Source organism: Seriola lalandi, unplaced genomic scaffold (genome assembly GCF_002814215.2).
Source record: "Seriola lalandi dorsalis isolate HSWRI2012SDOR001 ecotype SW California unplaced genomic scaffold, Sedor1 jcf7180002054920, whole genome shotgun sequence".
NCBI classification, from domain to species: domain Eukaryota; kingdom Metazoa; phylum Chordata; class Actinopteri; order Carangiformes; family Carangidae; genus Seriola; species Seriola lalandi.
Genome location: NW_019525472.1, coordinates 175,892 through 196,373, shown reverse-complemented (window position 1 = coordinate 196,373; position 20,482 = coordinate 175,892). Strand labels below are relative to the sequence as shown.

The window sequence follows — 20,482 nt, the reverse complement described above, 5'->3', positions numbered from 1 at the left end:
AGGAAAATCCTGGCTGTGGCTGTGGACATGGACAAAGGCTCGGGTGCAGGACGAGAACGAAGACACTCTGGCACAAGACAAGGGGAACACAGACTATTTAAACACATGGAGGGAAATAGGGGACAGGTGGAAACACTTAGAGCAATCAGACTGAGACACATGAGGAAGGGCAAGTAACTTGAAACGAGAGGAGAATTACTTTTCAAAATAAAACAGGAAATGACAGGACAAAACAAACCCAGGACAAGACAACCTCACCACCGTGTGACAAACAGAAAGAGGAAGAGGAACTTAGTGCTTTATATGTTGGCCATTAATTGCCTGGGGAATAGGGCGGAAGACATAACAAAGAACGAACAACTTCTAATTGCTAAATATTTGTGAATATACTGGATCTAGCCCAAAAACAAAGGTGAGCAGCAAATGATGCTAATGAAGAATTAGTAGGCTTACTTTTTGATTTATTTATTTAGCCTGATGAGCACTAGCTAATCACACAGGCAGCAATGTTTAAAATACAGTATGTGATACCTCTGGGTTTCTTTCAAATGGAGTCATGTTTGTGCCAAAGTGATATCTACTCATACAACTGATTATTTATATGAAATTAAGATACATTTAAAATTAGTTTGCACAATGAGATAATCAGTCAAGTCATGTACTTACATAGAGGAAGTAAAACTTTCACAACACTGCATGGACTTTGCCTCCACCATCTGTTCAACAGGCAAAGCTGCAGCAAGTAGGGCCAGAGCAGGAAAAACAGCTACAGTACTTTGACGCTGTAAAGAATACAGCTGTTCACTGCACTGGTGCTTAAAATGATTGATCCCACACTCACATGAAATCCATTGCATTGTAATGATATAAAAAAAATCATAATAAATCTATATAACGGTAGATGGAGAAGACTGAGTAACAGAACTGTGTGGGAACTGAGATGGAAAGAAACAAGAAGAAGTACCATTCTGTAATTGGAATGGATGTTTGTATCCCCTGTATTTTTGTCCCTTTCTCTATAAAAAGAGAAGCATATAAAGATTTTATCTTACAGACAAATGTGACTCCTAGAGCACAAAATTATAACAAATTATGATACTTTTTATTGGACGTTGAACTTTAAAACCTTTTAATTTTAGATGAATTAAATGTAGTCTTTGGAAAGTTTTTCTACCTCGCACAACTATATTTTGTGTAGAATAGAGCTGCATTAACTGCTCCAAGTCGAATCAGCTCTGTGTCTGTTGAATGAGGTCCTTGATTTTTATTAATTATATTATTATTATTATTAATTAATTCTAACTTGTTTTTTATCTTTCTCAGTCAGTTCACATCTCTAAAGAAGCCAATCAGCTGATTGTTTACTTGCTGAGAATCAAGAATGACGACACCTGTGCGAATTGAAAAACTACTGAAAGATCACCTGGACGATCTGACTGAAAGCAACCTGGTGTCATTTCAGTGGTATTTGGCCCTGAATGTGAGAGAGGGATGCCGACCCATCCAGAGTCCCCAGCTGCAGGGGGCTACCAGAGAGCAAACTGTGGACATAATGGTGCAGGTTTATGGGGAAGACGGTGCTGTGGAGACTGCAGTGGACATTCTCTTTAGAATGAATTTTAATGACCTTGCAATAAGGATAACTGAAGGTAAAATGTTTCCTGCCTGTATGGTAACCTACGAGCAGGGCACAATTTGTATGTCTATGTTTTACATATTATTTCATTTTTTTATCTATCCATTTAATTTAATGTCCTTTATTGTGTTGTTGCAACTAATTGTTTCTTTTTTTAAAGTATATTTTTGGGGCTTTTTTATGCCTTTATTTGATAGTACAGTAGAGAGACAGGAAATGGGGAGGCAGAGAGAGGGGGAATGACATGCAGCAAAGGCCGTCCGATGCGGGACTCAAATGTGGGCCAACTGCAGCGAGGGCTGTAGCCTCCACACATGGAGCGCCTGCTTAGACCACTACACCACACGACGCCCCATAACTAGTTGTTTCTAATTGAGTGTCACTCCCTGATGCCCTGAGCTTTATGTGGAGGCAGAAAGAAAATCAACATTTAACTAGAGAATAACAAGTATTATAATTCCTTTTGAGAAACCTGTGACTGAATTATTGCAGCAATATTTTATAATAATTTGTTTATTTGATTTGCAGCCATAAACCGACCTGTGGAACAGCAGGTGTCTGAGCCACAACCCTCTGCTGAGAAGCAGGAAGCTTTTGAAAAAGTCAAGCAGTTCTGTGATTCATCAATCGAGCAGATAAAGGTTTGTCATCAGCTGTACAGACCTTTGGAATTTGATCAGTCTAGTCTTAAACACATGAAGAAATAGAGAGGATGACCTCTTGTTCTTACCATGACCCACAGAATCAGAGCCGTAACACGGAGAATAAGATAATGAAGAAATTTAAGAAGCTTCATCTCCGCCTCCATAGAGTAGAAGAAGCCAGATTAGAGGCGTTAAGGAAAGAAGAGACTGAGAAGATTCAAATGATGCATAAGATCACAGAGCTGACCAGAGTCATACTCTCGCCTTCTGACATTGTGAAGGGTGTGGAAGACTTACAGGCTGACAACTCGTTCACACAGGTACTGATTAAAACCCAGGAAAGGTTTGATTCATTCAATGTGATCTGAAGACTTCTGATGCATTTCTTGTTTTATTTACAGACCTTTAGGCCTGAAATGGAAAGGTACGTATTATTAATCCTTTTTTCTCCTGTTTTTTGGAGCCTTTTCCTTCTGTAGGTTACACAGATTCATTTCAACGATTCCCATATAGAGAGCCAAAGTCATGTCCAGGCTAGCTTCGAGAATGAATGAATGACTCAACCATACACTTGATGGCAACATAACAAATCAGTACATTCACTTCCAAAGTTAATATTAGATTCAAATCAATGTTGGATACAGCATCCTCTGTCTCAACAGCCAGGCTTCTCCTATGAATCTTGTCGAAACAAATCTCTACATTAAGAAGATTAACAACTCAGCATAACAGCATCGGACAACCAAAACAGTTCAGGGTTGTTCGATTGAATCTTGTTAAAGAAATATTTCCTTAAATCAGAGTACAGAGGGCAGTGGAATACAAAGCAGAATTTTGAGAAACAAATTGAGAAACTAATTGAGAAACTAAGGTTGGTAAAAGCTTCATTTTATTCATCACTCGTAATGCTCTTCCATCTGAATCTGCCAAAACTTTAATTCCCTCATTAAAACTCATATGTTCATTTAAGACCAAACCAAGATATTTATAGGACCTGGTGTACTTTAGAGAATGTGTTATCTGTGTTTTTACAACATTAATAGTCAGTCTCCATTTTCTAGACCTTTCATATAATTTTGCACAGAATGAGGATGTCACATCCATCTCTTCAGGATTGGTCAGACAGGATGCAAATAAAGTCAGTGGAAAGATGCACTTCACAAAAAGCAAGAACTGAGGCAGGCGAGTTAAAAATGTTTTAATTTGGTACCTGCTAAATCCCGTAACTCCCACCTTCACATTTGGTGCACTGAGTATTGGGTCGAATAAACACAGATAAATGATTCAGTACCTTGCGTTAAATTCAAGGAAATGACACAAGGCAAATTTTAATTTCACTTTTTACACCTTTACAGTGCAGTTGTGCCTGGGAGGGATCGCTCCTAGGCGATTATAGACACGAGGAATGATTAGAGTGACCGATAACTCTTTCAGCATACATATGGCATGTGGCAGATTTTAAAAAATGTGAAGCTACACTTTAATCTCTTGAATTTTCCCCAGAGCTCAGAATGCACTACCAGATCCACAGCTGCTTCCACATGTACAAATAGATGTGTCCAAACATGTGAAAAACCTTCAGTTGAAACTCTGGAAGAGGATAAGGAGCGACGTAGAAAGCGGTAAGTTTGCAGGCACAAAAACCCTGAATTAATTCATATTTCACCTCTGCTCAGGAAACTCAATTAAGAAATCTTTTTGTTTTGTCCTTTTGTTTGATCTTGCACCAGATGGATACCGGAAGTCGTCAAAGAGGCCAAAAATATTGAAGAATGAGAAGCGAAAGATAGCTCTTGGGCATTTGGGGCCTTTTTTGATAGATGAGGAGAGAGAGACAGGAAATGGGGAGGCAGAGAGAGGGGGAATGACATGCAGTAAAGGGCCGACCAATGAAGGATTCGAACCAGGGCCGACTGCAGCGAGGACTGTAACCTTTACAGATTTGGTGATTGTTCGACCCGATTCGCCAGTTGCAGTCGAACTTGAAACAGACGATGAATGACAGTAACAGTGACAGTAACAGTGACAGTCACAGTGACAACAATTACTAATAATGACGACAGTTTCACACGAAATGTGAGGACCTTTTTTCAAAATTGATAACATACAAACATTTCAAGTAATGACAGTACTCAGTCTTTTGTTTTCATAATTCACACTTTACTGGTTTGACAGTTTGTTGTCTAAATTGAGTTTATGTGTTTTAGTTAAAGACCCCCTCCGATGAAAATCAAGTTTTTAACCTTGTTAACATGTCCCTGTGATGTTTTTTTTTAATATAATACAAGACATATAATGAGTGAATTAAACAGTCAACACCATGACTGTGCATTTCCACCTTGGAACTGCAGTGACCCAATGACAGTCTCATAAAAAAGGATTCAGACAGTCAGTAAGTAAGAGGAAGTCAGAGTGGATGTGCTTACAGCCCCAGTTTCTTTTTTTCACTTTTTATGTGTGAAAACCATGTTAAACAGAATATTAATCAAAGCAGAGTATTTTTTTTACATAGTTTAAAGTTCTGGAGAGGAACTTTAACATTCTGTTCGTAACATTATTTTTACTTGCTTTTACCTTTTTTGTTGCATAGATCCAGAAAGACCTGCCTTAGCCTAAACAAGTGGTACTGAAAAAGAGGGACGCCGTCTGGATGGGCCTTTTAGGGTCCATTTCAGTTAAATCATTTGGGACTTGCTTAAGTTTTTTTTCTCTTAGTTTAGCAGTTAGTTAGTTTGTAAATAGTTTGATTTGAATCTTTGGTAGTGTTAAGGTTAATTTTCTATATATTGTTAATTGTTTATTCCTGTCCCCCTTTATTACTGTGTAGGGTAGCCTGTATCTATATAAACTCACCTTGTGTCATTTGTTAGGTCAGGTCCGTTTGCTGTATGTTTAGTTGACCTTAACCAAAATTAACCTAAAACTAATTATAACATTAGTTTTAAATTCATTTTGGTTAAATTGAAACAACTTGTAAATAGTTTTTTTTTGCTTTACACACCTGGTCTCTTGATCCTTTCTTCTCTTGTCCTTGACAATGATGAGGAGGAATATGACCACAGTGTCATAGTTCTAGGAAATGGCTGCTACAGACTCAGCCACATATTAGGAACGCATATTACCTTATCTTAAACCATCTGTCAGGTTTTACTGTGTTTTCAGAAACAGTTGGATTCGCTGTTTCATGATTTGGAATTCTTAAGCCAATGTCTTTGTTGTGATATACTAATGTGAAATCCATCATATAAAGTGGAAAATCTTGAATTACTTGTACTGTAGCACTGAACATGTCTTAAATCATTTGATTAAAAGATATACATGCCCATTTTTGGAAGATATCTAGTTATTATACCCTGATTTTAAGTTGCTTTGGACAAAAGTGTAATGTTATGTAAAAAAAAAAAGCACACCACAGAAATACTGAAAAACTGTTATTTGATTGCCAGATCATTGTATTAACAAATTCAATCTACAATTTTCCAATAAAGAAAATCAAAAAATGTTGAAAAAGCTCATTTTTGAAACCAAAGTTCATTTTTTGGTAAATGAAACTGTGTTAAGAGCTATGGTTCATACAATGATTTCATGTAAAGACTGTGCAGACAGGAAACACCAGCTTCCGTTTTTCGTGAGCATCAGGGAAGGAGGAAGAAAGTGCAGTTTCTTATAGAAGTGCAAATCCCCCTCTGCTCATGAGCAGCCACTTTCAGTGTGTGAATCAGATCGCAATAACAGTCATCATTGTTTTTATGCAGGTAAGAGTTTCCTTTGTGTTTTGATCTATTGCATTTTAATAGCCTTGACTGAACATGATCATCCTGTATCTGAAGGAATGCTGTTCGCTCTTTAATGTAGTTTGTGTGAACAGATATCTGATCCTCTGGAAGTAACTGACTGCAGCTGTACAGGACAGTCTCCCTCTGATTTCCAAGGTCTAGATGAAGACCACCGATGAAAAGCACCAGTTGATAGAAAACATGCAAGGATGAACGAGCTGATATGAAAAAACAAAATGGAGGAAAAGAGTGTCGATAATAAAACAGACGAGGTCTTTCAAGGTAAGGCTGTCAGATTATGAATAAAAGTTCATATTGCAAGAAATTGAACCTGTGAGAAAAAAGGGTGCTGCGCAAGAGTTCAATGCCTAAACAGTAAATACGGCTGAAAAACTGATAACCTCAAAAGCCGCAAACATGTCCTAAACTTTCTTTAGTGATCATTTGCTGCTGTGATCATTCGCTACAATTCATTTTTGTAACAAACTGCTGAAGTTGAGTTTTGTGTTTTCTCTCAGAGTCAGTTCCCTCTCTTCAGGCTGTGGTTGATCATTTCTGTCCCAGCTTCACTGCTCAGAGTGGGGGAAATGTGGTCGCTCCCTCCATTATTGGTTCCACTATTGGCAACATAAACATCAGTATCACCTCTACGGGCCAAGGCCACGGTAGATATATTACATCCTTGAGTAACTGAAATTGTGGTTTGGACTCTGCTGAGCTTTTTTCTTCTTTTGCAGGGTCTATCGTTACATTAAAAGACGCACTGATCCCTGACACTGAATACAGCTGTGGGGCTCTGCAGTCCCAAAGTGAGTATTTCTTACAGCCCATTACCTTATCACATTTAAGAATCTGACATATTGCTAGAACAGCTTGATTCTTGAAAACTAAAATAACCTTCCAGTGCATTTTCTCCTTTTGTCAATAAAGTCGCAGAATGTCAACAGAAACTGAAAGTTACTCTGAAGAGAAGGTTCAGCCACTTGCTTGAGGGGATGACAACAGAGTCAAACAAAATATCTCTCAATAAAATCTACACAGAGCTCTACATCACTGAGGGAGGAACTGCTGACGTCAATAGGGAGCATGAAGTGAGACGGATTGAGACAGTGTCCAGGATGCATGTGGCCCAGGAGCAGTCAATCCACTGCAATCAACTCTTTGTTTCTCTACCAGGACGAGACCGCCACATAAGGACTGTGATCACGAGGGGAGTCGCTGGCATCGGAAAAACAGTATCTGCCAACAAGTTCACTCTAGACTGGGCTGAGGAAAGAGCAAACACCAACCTGGAATTTGTATTCCTGCTCTCTTTCCGCGAGCTGAATCTGATGAGAGGGAAAATCTTCAGTCTAGTGGAGCTTGTCAGTGTCTTCTTCCCTGAGACAAAAGACACAGCAATCTTCAATAATGGTGAACACAAAATGCTCTTTATCCTGGATGGTCTGGACGAGAGCCGACTATCTTTGGACTTCCACAACAGTGAAATAATGTCTGATGTGACACAGCCAACCAGAATTGCTGTGCTTCTCACCAACCTCATCAGAGGAAGACTGCTTCCTTTGAGTCTTGTATGGATAACATCCCGCCCAGTAGCTTGCAGTCAGATCCCTGTGGACTGCATTGATCTCGTGACCGAGGTTCGAGGGTTCAACAACCTGCAAAAAGACGAATACTTCCGAAGGAAAATTGGTGACGAGAGCTTGGCAAACAGGATAATCGCGCATGTGAAATCCTGCAGGAGTCTTCACATCATGTGCCACATACCCATCTTCTGCTGGATGGCGGCGAGCGTTCTTGAGAAGAAGTTGACAACGACGGACAGTAAAGACACACCAAAGACCCTCACTGAAATGTACATACACTTCTTGTCTTTGTACGTGGAGACAATGAAGAAGAGGTTGCCTGGAAGAAGAGAGTCAAACGCTGAATGCGTGAGAGCTAACCTCATCTCACTGGGTAAACTGGCCTTCAAAGAGCTTGAGAAGGGCCACTTGATCTTCTACGAGAACGACCTCAAACTAAATGGTATAGATGTCACGCAGGCATCCATGTTCTCAGGAGTCTACACACAGATCTTCAACGAGGAGCTGACAATGTGCGAGGGGAAGATGTTCTGCTTTGTGCATCTGAGCGTTCAGGAATTCTTTGCCGCATTGTACGTCTTCCTCACCTTCCACAACGACAACATCAACGTCTTGGTCAAGAAGTCGTCCGCTTCGAGACGTTTCCTGTTCAGAGACTCTTCAGAGGTCATCCTCTACAAACAAGCAGTAGAAAAGGCTTTGCAGTGTCCAAATGGACATTTTGACATCTTTCTGCGTTTCCTCCTGGGCCTGTCTCTGGAATCCAATCAGACACTGCTGAAACAGCTAATGACCAGCAACAGATCAAACCAAAGAACAAGAACAGAGATCATCAAACACATCAAGGAGAGGATCAGGTCAAGTCCATCCCCAGACAGATGTCTCAATCTCTTTCACTGCCTGAATGAGCTGAATGACCACTCCCTTGTGGAGGAGATTCAGAGCTACCTCAGTTCTGGCAGTCTTGACAAAGCCAAGCTTTCACCGGCACAGTGGGCCACTCTGGTCTTTGTATTATTGACCTCAGAAGAAGAACTGAGCGTGTTTGAGCTGAGCAACTATGCCAGGTCCGAGGAGGGACTTCGGATGCTGCTGCCTGTTGTGAAAACGGCTCAAGTGGCGAAGTAAGTGATTTTTTTTTAGAAAAGCAGATATGCTCCTTATATTAAAGATAGTAGACTTCAGGCCAAATGTTCTTTTTGGCATGAATTAAAAGAAAGAATTAACTCCACATTAGTGTCCGTTGAACCTCTGACGGTGTACAGGTGTGATATGTTGTTTGAGAGCATGGAGTCATTAGTTAGCAGTGCATGCAAGATCATTTGCCTGAGTGCAATGAATATGTTAGTAGGTAACGAAAAGGTTAAGTAGGTAACAAGTAACAAAATAATTCTATTTCACAGTGTAAAAACATATGAGCATACAACTTAGAGAGGCTATAATCAGTCTTTTCATCATTTACCTCTCTCATACTGTCTTTCCTTCTGCAGTCTAAATGCATGCAATCTCACTGTGACCTGCTGTGAAAGCCTGGCAAATGGCGTCAGCTCATCCCAAATAAGAGAGTTGGACTTGAGTAACAACAACCTGACAGACTCAGGCATAAATCTGCTCTCTGGTGGACTGAAGAACAGCAAACTGGACAAATTGAAGTAAAAAATCCAACACATTTCTTTCTCCCCCACCCCCCCAAGTCAAATACAGATTTTTTTGTTTGTAGCTGTATTTTCTATTCGTTTAGACTGAGGAGCTGCAACCTTACAGAGAAGAGCTCTGAAGCCCTGGCCTCATTTATCAGCTCAGCATCCTGCCAGCTGAAAGAGCTGGACCTCACTGACAATGACTTTCAGGACGTGGGAGTCACAAGGCTCTCTGCTGGACTGGGCAGTCCTCACTGTAAACTGGAAATACTCATGTGAGTGCCCCGAGTGTAATTCCATGCCAGATGAATTATTTAAAAGTGATATACGGTACAGGGCTGAACACACACACACACACACACGCACACAAACACACACACACACTCTCACTTCTTGCTGTTATCGTTGGTGGTGATCAGTTAGATGAAATGTTTTGGTGTGTTTTCTTGAAGTTTGCCCCTGTGCAGAGTGACAGAGGAAGGCTGCACTTTCCTGGCATCCGCTTTGAACTCATCGTGCCTGAGAGAGCTCGACCTGAGCTACAACCACCCAGGAAACTCAGGTCTGCAGCTGCTGTCTACTCTGCTAGACGACCCACAATGCAGCCTGCAGAAACTCAGGTAGTGATGGTGTCGTCTAGAGCCTGAATGATAACGTTTCCACTCACTTTGAACTACATTAATGATATAAACACAAACAAAACTGTGGTCTACTGTTATGTTTCAGTGTAGAACAGTGTGATGAATCCAGGATTCAGCCAGGTCCAAAGAAATGTGAGTAACCAGCACTTAGGACGTCTCTGCTTCCTTCTAAACTCATAAAACAGCAAGGAGTAATATAGAATACTGACTAACATTTTTAATCTGTTACACCAGACACCCGCAAACTCACACTGGACCCAAACACAGCACACAAGGACCTGTCTCTGTCCGAGGGAAACACGAAAGCAACGCGTTGGACCGAGCAGCCGCATCCCGATCACCCAGAGAGGTTCGATTTTTCGCGCCAGGTGCTGTGTAAGGAGGGACTGAGCGGGCGCTGCTACTGGGAGACAGAATGGTGCGGGAGAGCTTTCATAGGAGTAGCCTACAGACGGATGTGCAGGAAGGGAGAGGGAGACGACAGCTGGCTAGGCCGAAATGACTCTTCCTGGGGCCTGAGCTGCTCCAAAGATGCCTACAGGATCTTGCACAATGGCATGAACAATGTTGTCACCACCCCACCCAGATCCAATAAAGTAGGAGTCTTTCTGGACTGGTCAGCGGGGACGCTCTCCTTCTACCAGGTTTCCTGTGCCACACTCACCCTCCTCCACACCTTCCACACCACCTTCACAGAACCTGTCCACCCCGGGTTTCAGCTGGCCTGGGTGGACTCCACAATCTTCCTGCGATAAATAATTATGTAACATGATGTACTATTTGCTTTTATGCTGCTCTTCAATTTTGGGTTTACTTGCTCAGCTTTTGGGATATGATGGGTCTTTGATGAGGATTTGTTTCAAGCCATACCAGCGGCGTGGTTCCAGGGAAGCCAATGTCCACCACTCGGGTCCAGACTGAAATATCTCAGCAAGTATTTGATATACTGCCATGAAATTTCACGCAGACATTTATGTTTCCCAGAGGATGAATCCTACATACTCGGCTGATCCCCTGCACTTTCCTCTAGCACCACTGAGGTTGACATTTGTAGTTTTGAGTGAACTGTGTCTACGACGACTGGACGGATTACCAGGAGACTTGTCTCCACTCGTGATGTATTGTAATGACTGCTGTTGATTCCTGGATTTTCCACCTTGCGTCTTCATCGTGTCTTAATTTGTCCATTATTTGGTGGTGGTTTTTGATCAATGTCTTTCTTCAGTAGAAAGTAACTTTGTAAATTTCTCAATGTTGTGAGGAGCACAGACAAAATTCCTTTCGCCTCTGTTGTAATTGTTGTGTTTTAATGCGGATACTGATAAGAGGAAGTGAAAATGTTTTGTAACTTGGAAAAGCTGGGGGAAAATCTGTACTGCACAATAATCTAGATGTCATTTGTACAGCAATGTGAAGAGTGTATTTGTATGAAATATAAAGTATGTACATTTATAATTTGTAAAAAAGCCTTTCTTCAGTGAAGGAGAAGCACAGTGTGGAGTTTCACTTTTAACCTCATTTTATTAGCAGTCCCAAGAGGCAATGAAAAAAAAAAAAACAAATCAAAGAGAAAAGGAAAAACAGAAATTAAGATTACAATCAAGACGATGGGTCTATCAAACTCAGTGAACATAGAGACGGAACAGAGGGCTACACACACACCAAAAACACAAACGACACATAGTTAAAATAAAAAAGGAACAGAAAGTGATAAATGAAGAAGACTGAAATTAATCTCATGGGTAGGGTGTGTGTGTGTGTGTGTGTGTGTGTGTGTGTGTGTGTTGGCTGATCCCTCTGTTCCTCAGGAGAAATTCACCAGGACCGACCCCACATTCTCACACACACACACACACACACACACACGCACACACACACACGCACACACACACGCACACACACTCACACGCACACAAGCATACCACAAAGCAAGCCTCTGCGTCTTCCTCCTTCAGTAAAAGCCGTAACTTCATATTGCGGCTTCTGTGATAGAGAAACCAACCACCAACAAACCACAGCTGCTCAGGCAGGTCTTTAAAATTGTAATTTTCTATTAATTCTGTACAGATTATATATTTTATTTACACACCGAACATCGTCAGTGTGGATACAACTCAAAAGTTTGCAAACATGAACTGATGTCCAGTTTTCCGCTGTCGCTCTGTGCTCACTTCTGTCTGCTGGAACTCACATTTTGTTTTTAATACATTTTTGGAAATCAAAACTTCTGATTATTTTAAAGTCTGCAGCACATACACGTCGTCAACAGACAGAATAATCCACAGAAACTGATCAATTTCCCATCACTGTGAAGCTGACATCAAAAGTTCACACCCTTCCTTGATTTTTTTTATTTTATTTTATTTATTTTTTTTATTATTTCATCTCTGGCCTCGCACAGTGCTGCATAGACTTTAAACTCTCATAAACAGAATCATGACAGCAATTTCAAATGCACATCTGGTTCATCCGAGGCCAAACATTGGAGCCAGATGTTCGTATCAACAAAGAAAACTCAACTGAAGCTGATTGGAACAAATCTGGATTATACCAATTACTGTAACGACTGGTTGTCAGTGCACCTTTATTTTCAGTTTATCTGTGGACGCTGAAACCAGAGTTTAGATTTTAAATAATTTCCGCAGGTGAGAACTCACCAAACTCCAGTTTGAGCTTTTAATCTAGGGCTTAAATTCAGATGCTAACACCTGGAAAACAAGAGTTGGGCAGTGGGCAACGAATCCTCTCAGATCTGGAAACAAACACACACACACGCACACATTATGGATGATTGGAGCAGCATGGGGAGGGGATACTAAGGCCATGATTAAAGGGGAGAAGATACAGAAAGAACAGCATTTATTTAATTCCATTATGTCTTGGTATGTAGATGTCCTTCACTCTATTGGGATTCAATCATATAAAAAGTGTTTTGCTATCTGAGGGTCATTTCTGCACCCAAAACAGCCTTTCAGTGCTAGTAATACAGACAGTACACCGACTACAGTCAACATCAGTCGCCCCCCCGTCACTCGATCAGTCTGTTGCATACATAATTGTTCACGTGTGTATATACACATTACCCTCCCTCGTCAGTTATTCTGCTCCTGCTGTATTGGAGCAGGAGATTTGAGGCAGAGTAAAGCTCTATTAACATCGGATCCTCTCTCTCTCTCTCTCTCTCTCTCGCTCACACACACACACTCTCACACACACATGCACACACATTACCACTCACACGACGAGATCTGCCAGCTGGTCTGTGGCAGACAGTAAGGAGAGCTTTAGTTTATTAGGTTTAAAAAAAAAAAAAAGAAATAAAAAAAAGATAAAGCGCTTTCTTTCTTTCTTTCACAAGGAGGGGTGAACCAGGCAGGGGTCAGTGGTGGGGGGTCATACAGGTGAACATGGGAATTTCAGGGGGTGGGTGGGGCCTAGCTGAGAAGCTGGCGGATCTCCTTGTGCATGTGACACAAGAAGTCCACGTATGACGCTCCCCCGCTGGCGCACTTGTCCTCGACCAGGAAGTGCCTGAATATCAGCTCAGCTCTGTCTTCCTGTTTCACCACCATCAGCTGCAGGAGAGAGGAGAGAGGAGTGTGAGACACAACGAGCGGGACCCGGTTTCAAACCTGTGGACTTTTCTTTATTATATCCAAGTATGGCTGATTCATCTTCTATTGATTATTTTCTTAATAAATTGACTAAAACTTGTGTCTGAAACATCTGAAGATTTTAACGGGGCCCAAGGGCTTTTAAACAAAATTCCTTATTTTAAAAAATCAATTTGCAATTATATAACACGGAGAAAAGTATTAAATCCTCACATTTGGGAAACTGGAAATCAAAGACAGTTTGATATTTTTGCTTGATGATCGACAATTTGCTCGACAACTGATGATTCAAATCTATCGAAATAGTTGCTGACAAATGTTTTTTTAAATTTGTTTATTATTTTTAGATCAGTTATTTCAAAATTTATATTTATTAACCAAGTTTAAATAAATGTCCTGTTCATCTGCTTTGTCTTGATACCGATACTTTAAATGTAAAAAAAAGGGATGTGAGGAAAAACATGTAGACTTTTTTACAGTAAGGCATCAAAAAAAAACAAATAAATAAAATAAAATAAAAAAAAATAAAAAAAACATTGTTTAGATATGGACACAGACACTTAGTTACCAGTTACTGGCACTGGTATCAAAAAGTGTTTTAACTGGTACCCAGCCCAAGACGGGACAGAACAAAAGAGGGAGACAAAGTGTTTGGACGTAAAGATATCAGAGGGGGAATATGGAAGAGAGAGCGCTTGCCTTCATGTATCGTGATCGCTGCGCTCTGAAGGAGTCGACGATCTCTCGGAGTCTCTGAGAGAAGGGATTATCCAGCACTGGCAGACTTGTCTGCAAGACAGAGCACAGACATTCAGAAGTGACAGACTAACACAAGGCTGGGTGTTTAGAATGAATCAATATCACAGTAACACAATATTCTTCCAATATTGATAAATCACATTATGCATGTAAAACACACCCTAATAAAAAAAATGTGTCACAATGTTCGAAATTACATCACAAAAAAATTTATTTGAATGGAAAACTAATAGCAACTCATTTAGTCAGATTTCAACTAGAGTTCACATGGACAGAATATGACAAAATATGATTATATGATATGATTCTACTAACAGTTTATAATTAGTAATGCTGACGGGAAAATTGATGATACAAAATGACCAATGACGCTACAGATATAACAACTGGCTGAAAACAAACTGTCCTGGGAAAAAAGGGAATATAAAATGAAGGCAGATTAACAAATAAGAGATTCATTAACTGTATATGGAAACAAGGGTTTGAAACACATGCACACGGTTTAGAAAATAAATCTCTTAATTGTGGATTTCTGCCTCTGTGACCCTGACGACTCGTTTGACTGTAGAGTGTAAAATGTGAGCGGAAAGAATTGACTGTTTTCTACTGGAGAAAATGAAATTCAACCTTTACTGTCAGACAGGTTAAGATGAAACAATCTTGTAATGTTGACTTCTAGGTGTTGTATTAACTGTAACTGTAATTTCTCACATGACTAATTCATAGACTGCAGCGCGTGTTTATTAGAGATGAGTTTGCCCTCACTAACACAAACTAGGATTAAACCATCAGCTGTGGGTCGGTTGGCGGGGGTCAACAAACAACATGGCGGTAAATCCATTTCCTCTCACCATGCTCGGGTCGATCTGGCTGAAGCTCGGCGTGCCAAAGATGTTGAGCAGCAGCTCCTGCTGAGCGCTGGCTCCCACCCACAGGAAGAGGTGGAGCCCCGTCTCCAGGAGGTAAACGCCACCTTTCGACAGCCTCTCCTCCGAGTCCCTCACCGCCACCGGCAACGACCCGCCCTCCAACTTCATCTGGAAAGTTAAAGGGGAGTGACAACATGAGATGAATATGTTAGCCTCACCATCCACTGATCAAACATTACATGTAGTCGAGAGTCTTACATTTTCATCCCCTGCAAACATGAATATTACTCTAATGGCAGAGATGAACCGAGTCTTTTTCTAAGCCATTTTAAACCTTTCTTTAGTGTGTGTGTGTGTGTGATCTCACCAGTGGCAGCAGGCGGGGGTAGAAGAAGACGTGTGTCTCTGCGACGTCCATGCAGCTGATCAGCTGCCTCAGGTAAGCCCGGTCGTCCAATGAGACGTCGGCTCCCGGCAGCAGCACGTCGCTCTTCAGCACGCAGTTCAGATAGACCGGTAACAGCTTCATGCACTCTGGGAGGATGAGCTGGAACACACACACACACACACACACACACACACACACACACACACACACACACACACACACACACACACAGATGTCACAGACCAAGGTAACATCTTCAAATAGCTAAATACTTCATGATAATGTGTAAATTTGAGTTTTCTTGACTGACGTGACAAATGAGCGTCAAGTTCATTCTTGACGTTGGGAACAGTAAAAAAAAACAAAAAAACTTTTCAGATCTTTCAAATGCATTTCACGGTCTTTTGTCTTTTTCACAGAGGGAGATCCAAATATATGATGACTTTAGGGCTGCAACTAATAACTGTTCTCTTTATTGATCATTTTTTCAATTAATCAATGAATTGTTTCACCTTTCAAATGACAGTGAATCATGAAAACTGCCTGTTATAATTTCTACAGTCTTTTGAGTCCTGAACCAAAAGTTGTGAAAATGTGGATGAATGAAGCACAAAACAAAAAAGCAGGAAACAACAACGGAGGTTTTCTCAGTACCTGACCAGCTGATGAGGGGCTCGCACAGTTCTTCCGGTAGCAGGCCAGAATCTGAGCGCACTGGTTGACCAGAGTGTCTCTCACCGCCTTAGTGGGGTTGTTCAGGATGCCACGGAAAGCTGCCACACACACACACACACACACACACACACACACACACACACACACACACACACACACACACACACACACACACAACACACACAAACAAACACACAAACACACACATTAACTGTGATAGCCACAAGGAATTAATGGTATAAAATAAATGGCTTATTGTAAATAAGCTTTATTGCACTGATCTCTACACACTGGGGCAGCAGAAAACTAATTTAATTCATAAAACTGATTACAGGTGGATTTTTTTCATCGTCCACTTCTTGTTATCTTGTGGACGGTGAGTGAACGGTGTCCGGCTTCAGACTTTATAAAGCTGCATTTATACATTATACATTCATAACAGCAACCACAGCTTTTCTACTGAGAATTTGGTGATTGCTTGATAGAAATTTTAGAAAATGTTTCTGTAAAGTTCCATCCAAAACATATCGGCATAAAATCACACTTGAATATGTTTTTTTTCTTCCTCTGTTGTGAATGTGTGTTGCTTCAATGCAAACACGCTTTCCTTTGAAAAATCAATAAACATATTCACAAAAAAACTAAATAATTTTCTCGTTCAGCCTCCATGACCCGACAGAGACGGGGACATTCTGCTGTGCGAGCCGTCCTCACCGTATTTGGAGAAGAAGTTGATGATTGTGTCTGTCTCACAGTTGCGGTAGAGGTCGGCCAGCTGAGAGCAACAGTTGACGGCCATGTTGTGGATGCGGAGACGCCTCTGTCCGCTGCAGCTGGTGTACAGCACGGCGCACTGCGGGGAAACAAATGAGACAGATACGTCACGTTATCTTTTTTACAAAATGTAAAAGGGTGAGGGTATTTTAGTAATTCGGTCAAGTCACTTTTCCTGTTGTGTTTCTGCTTTAAAACACCGCTAAATCAGTCCTCCACATCCTGCAAGTTGTAAGACTATCCTACAATATCTGATTTAAAAACCCTAAATAAAGTGTGTTCGCTCCAAAAAAAAAAAAAAAAAGAATTTGTTCCAAAGACAGATGTGCACACCTGCATGAGCGCCCCTGTCTCCTCGCTGAGCTTGTCGTCGTGCTTGAACTCGACGGTGATGGCCTTGTCACAGTCCAGGCCTGCCAGCTCCACATCTGTGGTGTTGCTCATGAAGAAGGAGCCGAAGAAGTCAGTCGCCCGGATACCTGCGGGGAGGGGAGGGGAGGGTGAGGACGGAGCCAGGAGAGGACACCGTCACATTTCTCTCAATCTTGACTATTTATTTTTTTTGTTTGTTGTTGTTTTCAAGTGAGGGGAGCGGGGAGTCTCACCTGTGCTGGTTCGCACCCTCATGACGGCATCGAACCCGACTAGTTTCTGGACGTCTCGTCTGAGGTCGTTCAGGAACCGCTCCTGATCTGACTGAGCCTGGTGATGAAGAAAACAAAACACACTGATGAGACACGTCATCGTTTTAGCTGCAGTACGAAATGAAACGAGAAAACCTGGAGCAGTTCCAGAGCGACTTCCTCTCACCTGGAAGTAGGTGTATTTGTAGACTGAACCTCCGGTGGAGACGGGAACCACTCCTAACGTGGCAACGTCCACGTACTGGTTGGGGAAGAGGAAGAGATCTACGCAGCAGCCCTGGGCTACACACTCCTTAGCGAGGGTGCTGTAGAAACCCACCTGAGGCTGAAACAGAGACTGAGGAACGACAGGAGAGGGAGGAGAGTCAGTGTGGAGTAAATGGTAAGATACGTATCAAGGAGCTACATACGCAACACATACAGCCGAGTACGCAACAAAGCACAACTCTGCTACACTACGCGTTTACCTTCTCCTTATCCGTCCCGATCAGCTTCTTGTCTTCTCTGTTCTTTAATTTCCCAGGAGCCTCGGCGATGGGCAGAGAGGTGTGAAACACAAACAGCTTCCCTGCACAGTCCGCAGCCTGAGAAAACGACACACGGCAGCATATAAATCATCATCAGCCGCGTCGGCAGCTCTGTACAGGTCTAGTCTCGTGTATCCGGGTGGATTAAGATCCATCCGAGTCATTCCTGGATATTTAGTTTGAGAATTTCAAACCTTTTCGACCTGAAGGAAGTGTTTACAACGAGCGTTGTAACACAATATTATTCCAAAAAGCTCCAGGAACTTTAAGTGACAAAACTAAAATTCTGGAAAAAGGTGTCATTTCTGTAACTTCTCAGGAAAACGGTCGACGTAGAAGCTTTAAACTGAACAATAGTTTTGTTCTCTTGTGTTTCTACACTTTTGTTTTTCATTTTCAAACTCTGAATAAATACATCAAGCCTTTGGAAGACTTCCCAGACTTTCCAGAGTAGTTACCTTCAGTGCCTCCAGTCCTGCCTGGATCACGGGTCCAAAGACCGTCTCCGTCTCCCTGGTGTCTGCAAACATCTCTGGGATCTGGTCCAGTAAACTGGCGAGCACAAACACCGTGTCATTAAATGGGATCGATTTTTGTCTCTCCATAGACACCTCATGTATCTGCTAATGTGCGAGCGTCTGCTTCTCGTCTGCCCCCCACCTCTCGATGACTAGCCGGCTCTCGTTGACGTTGACCAGGAAGCCGTCGAGCAGGGGCACGAACATGTCCGATACGTCCGACACCACCAGCATCTGGGGCTGCGCCAGGCTCCCCTTGACGTTGTAGAAGTGCAAAACCTTGTTGTAGGTGACGAAACCCACCCGCACCACAGAGTCCATCTCTGGGTTCTCCCTGGACGCGGAGGCGGAGGAGGAAACGGGGGAAAAGGTCAAGATCACATTTCTTTACATAAACCAGAAGTGAGCGTCTAAACTAACAGAGTGATTAAGAGGAAATGTTTTTCCTTCTTCACATCCCCTTCTTCTTTCTTTTCCGTTTCTGACTCTCTCTGCTTCTTTACTTCCTCTTTGCTGCAAGCTTGATTTCTTCCTCTCCTCTCCTTTCTACCTCTTCTATTCAATCTTTCCCTTCATCAGCCTTTTCTTTACTGCTCCCATTTATTGCTTCCTCTCTTCCTCCTTCACTCTTTCCCTGCTTCTTACCAATGCTTCCTCCAGCGTGTGTGTTTGTGTGTGTGTGTTTGAGCACCTGGGCAGGTAGTCTAGAAGGGTCTTGAGTTCCTGGCAGACGATGCTGACCATGCCGCTCTTCACAGCGTTGTAGGACACGTCGATGAGGAAGATGAAGGCTGGAGGCTGAGGAAGCTTGTTGTTCTGTTGAAGATAGGAGGAAAAAATTCTCTGTATGAAGACGTGTAAATAACACTAACACATTAACTACAGACAGACTCTGGAACATCACTGTTTGTTCAGTTTAACATGTGGTGGAGCAATAACAAGCAAAGACGCTACATACAGATCTTTCTCCTTGAAGGCATCCCAATTAAATTTACTGTACTTTGTTTTCTAATGAATATATTGTAATCACTGATTAAATCCCAGCATATAACCAGTCACTGTGTTGGTGTCACACCTGCACTTTCTTATTAGTCAAAAGAAAAACCTGAATCCAAAATCAAAACCACGGAGAACAAAGCTCAACAATATAAATGACCACTCCACCATAACTGGGAGAGTATCAGGATCAAGAGAGATTTAGTAATGCAAAGATGAAGCGATAAAAAGAAATACACACACACACACACACACACACACACATATATATATAAATGTATCTACTCTAACAGATAATTTGACTGAAACTTCAATATTGGTTTGACTTGTTCTTGTTTCACTTGCAGCAGTAGCTTACAGGCTTTGCTTTTATTTGCTCATTGGATAACAACTAATATTTCCCGCGTCGTTCTTGGACAGTACTGCTCATGGCTTTTTAAATCATTATTCTATCATTCTGACCCCCTCAGAAAAAAACTCATAAAACAAACTCCTAACTCCAGAGAATTCATTTTGCAGATCCCCGAGGGAATTGAAGGGTAAACGATCCGTTGCGGACACATAATAATTAGGTACCAGGTCCTACCTTACAGTAGTCGACAGTGGCCAGGAACTCGTAGCTGCCCAGCGAGAGCTCCGGCCTGTCGTAACAGTCCACCCTCTTCCCGGTGTGGTCCAGATGCTGGAAGTAATGTGGAGGCACTGTGGGGGAGGGGGGGGGGGGGGGGGCTCACCTCATCTGGCGGCAGCGTGGCGAGGGGCTTGATGACGGCGGCCAGTGGCACTTGAGACTGC

General features: G+C 41.9%; 3 protein-coding genes across 6 annotated transcripts in view; 2 read left to right on the top strand and 1 right to left on the bottom strand.

Annotated features, from left to right (window-relative positions):
* The first annotated feature begins 284 nt into the window (after window positions 1-284).
* LOC111673521 (uncharacterized) lies at window positions 285-5,790 on the top strand. Of its 2 annotated transcripts, none has more exons than XM_087169899.1 (7): window positions 285-412; window positions 1,324-1,649; window positions 2,165-2,277; window positions 2,385-2,600; window positions 2,682-2,704; window positions 3,784-3,902; window positions 4,011-5,790. In XM_087169899.1, exons 2-7 carry the CDS (start codon window positions 1,382-1,384, stop codon window positions 4,280-4,282), a joined length of 1,011 nt encoding a protein of 336 aa, XP_087026025.1. In that variant the 5' UTR covers window positions 285-412; window positions 1,324-1,381; the 3' UTR covers window positions 4,283-5,790. The 2 variants fall into 2 exon arrangements, with proteins under 2 accessions (XP_087026025.1, XP_023287069.1); XM_023431301.2 differs by having other exon boundaries at window positions 2,379-2,600.
* Window positions 5,791-5,844: 54 nt separating this feature from the next.
* Window positions 5,845-11,378, top strand: LOC111673520 (NACHT, LRR and PYD domains-containing protein 3-like). 2 transcript variants are annotated; one of them, XM_023431299.2, is made up of 10 exons: window positions 5,845-6,035; window positions 6,149-6,338; window positions 6,575-6,721; window positions 6,794-6,865; window positions 6,987-8,766; window positions 9,133-9,294; window positions 9,384-9,557; window positions 9,735-9,902; window positions 10,009-10,055; window positions 10,158-11,378. In XM_023431299.2, exons 2-10 carry the CDS (start codon window positions 6,293-6,295, stop codon window positions 10,676-10,678), a joined length of 3,117 nt encoding a protein of 1,038 aa, XP_023287067.1. In that variant the 5' UTR covers window positions 5,845-6,035; window positions 6,149-6,292; the 3' UTR covers window positions 10,679-11,378. The 2 variants fall into 2 exon arrangements, with proteins under 2 accessions (XP_023287067.1, XP_087026018.1); XM_087169892.1 differs by having other exon boundaries at window positions 6,136-6,338.
* A 46-nt stretch (window positions 11,379-11,424) lies between these two features.
* sec24c (SEC24 homolog C, COPII coat complex component) overlaps window positions 11,425-20,482 on the bottom strand; it is an 18,331-nt gene continuing 9,273 nt past the window's right edge. For both annotated transcript variants that reach the window (XM_023431294.2, XM_023431297.2), the window contains 14 exons: window positions 20,274-20,389; window positions 19,383-19,507; window positions 18,834-19,025; window positions 18,632-18,725; window positions 18,114-18,230; window positions 17,813-17,983; window positions 17,608-17,704; window positions 17,336-17,481; window positions 16,943-17,081; window positions 16,208-16,326; window positions 15,533-15,712; window positions 15,148-15,333; window positions 14,237-14,326; window positions 11,425-13,498 (listed from right to left, as the gene is read on the bottom strand). In XM_023431294.2, coding sequence (XP_023287062.1) covers window positions 13,358-13,498; window positions 14,237-14,326; window positions 15,148-15,333; window positions 15,533-15,712; window positions 16,208-16,326; window positions 16,943-17,081; window positions 17,336-17,481; window positions 17,608-17,704; window positions 17,813-17,983; window positions 18,114-18,230; window positions 18,632-18,725; window positions 18,834-19,025; window positions 19,383-19,507; window positions 20,274-20,389 — 1,913 coding nt within the window. In that variant the 3' untranslated portion in view covers window positions 11,425-13,357. The remainder of the gene's footprint in view (window positions 13,499-14,236; window positions 14,327-15,147; window positions 15,334-15,532; window positions 15,713-16,207; window positions 16,327-16,942; window positions 17,082-17,335; window positions 17,482-17,607; window positions 17,705-17,812; window positions 17,984-18,113; window positions 18,231-18,631; window positions 18,726-18,833; window positions 19,026-19,382; window positions 19,508-20,273; window positions 20,390-20,482) is intronic.

Excerpts from the sequence above, each read along its gene's own strand:
- LOC111673520 (XM_023431299.2), top strand. The coding sequence starts at position 6,293 with ATGGAGGAAAAGAGTGTCGATAATAAAACAGACGAGGTCTTTCAAG. Across the intron at positions 6,339-6,574 it reads AACAGACGAGGTCTTTCAAG|AGTCAGTTCCCTCTCTTCAG; the intron begins GTAAGGCTGTCA and ends GTTTTCTCTCAG. Across the intron at positions 9,558-9,734 it reads TGTAAACTGGAAATACTCAT|TTTGCCCCTGTGCAGAGTGA; the intron begins GTGAGTGCCCCG and ends GTTTTCTTGAAG.
- LOC111673521 (XM_023431301.2), top strand. The coding sequence starts at position 1,382 with ATGACGACACCTGTGCGAATTGAAAAACTACTGAAAGATCACCTGGAC. Across the intron at positions 2,278-2,378 it reads CATCAATCGAGCAGATAAAG|AATCAGAGCCGTAACACGGA; the intron begins GTTTGTCATCAG and ends CATGACCCACAG. Across the intron at positions 2,601-2,681 it reads CTGACAACTCGTTCACACAG|ACCTTTAGGCCTGAAATGGA; the intron begins GTACTGATTAAA and ends TTTTATTTACAG.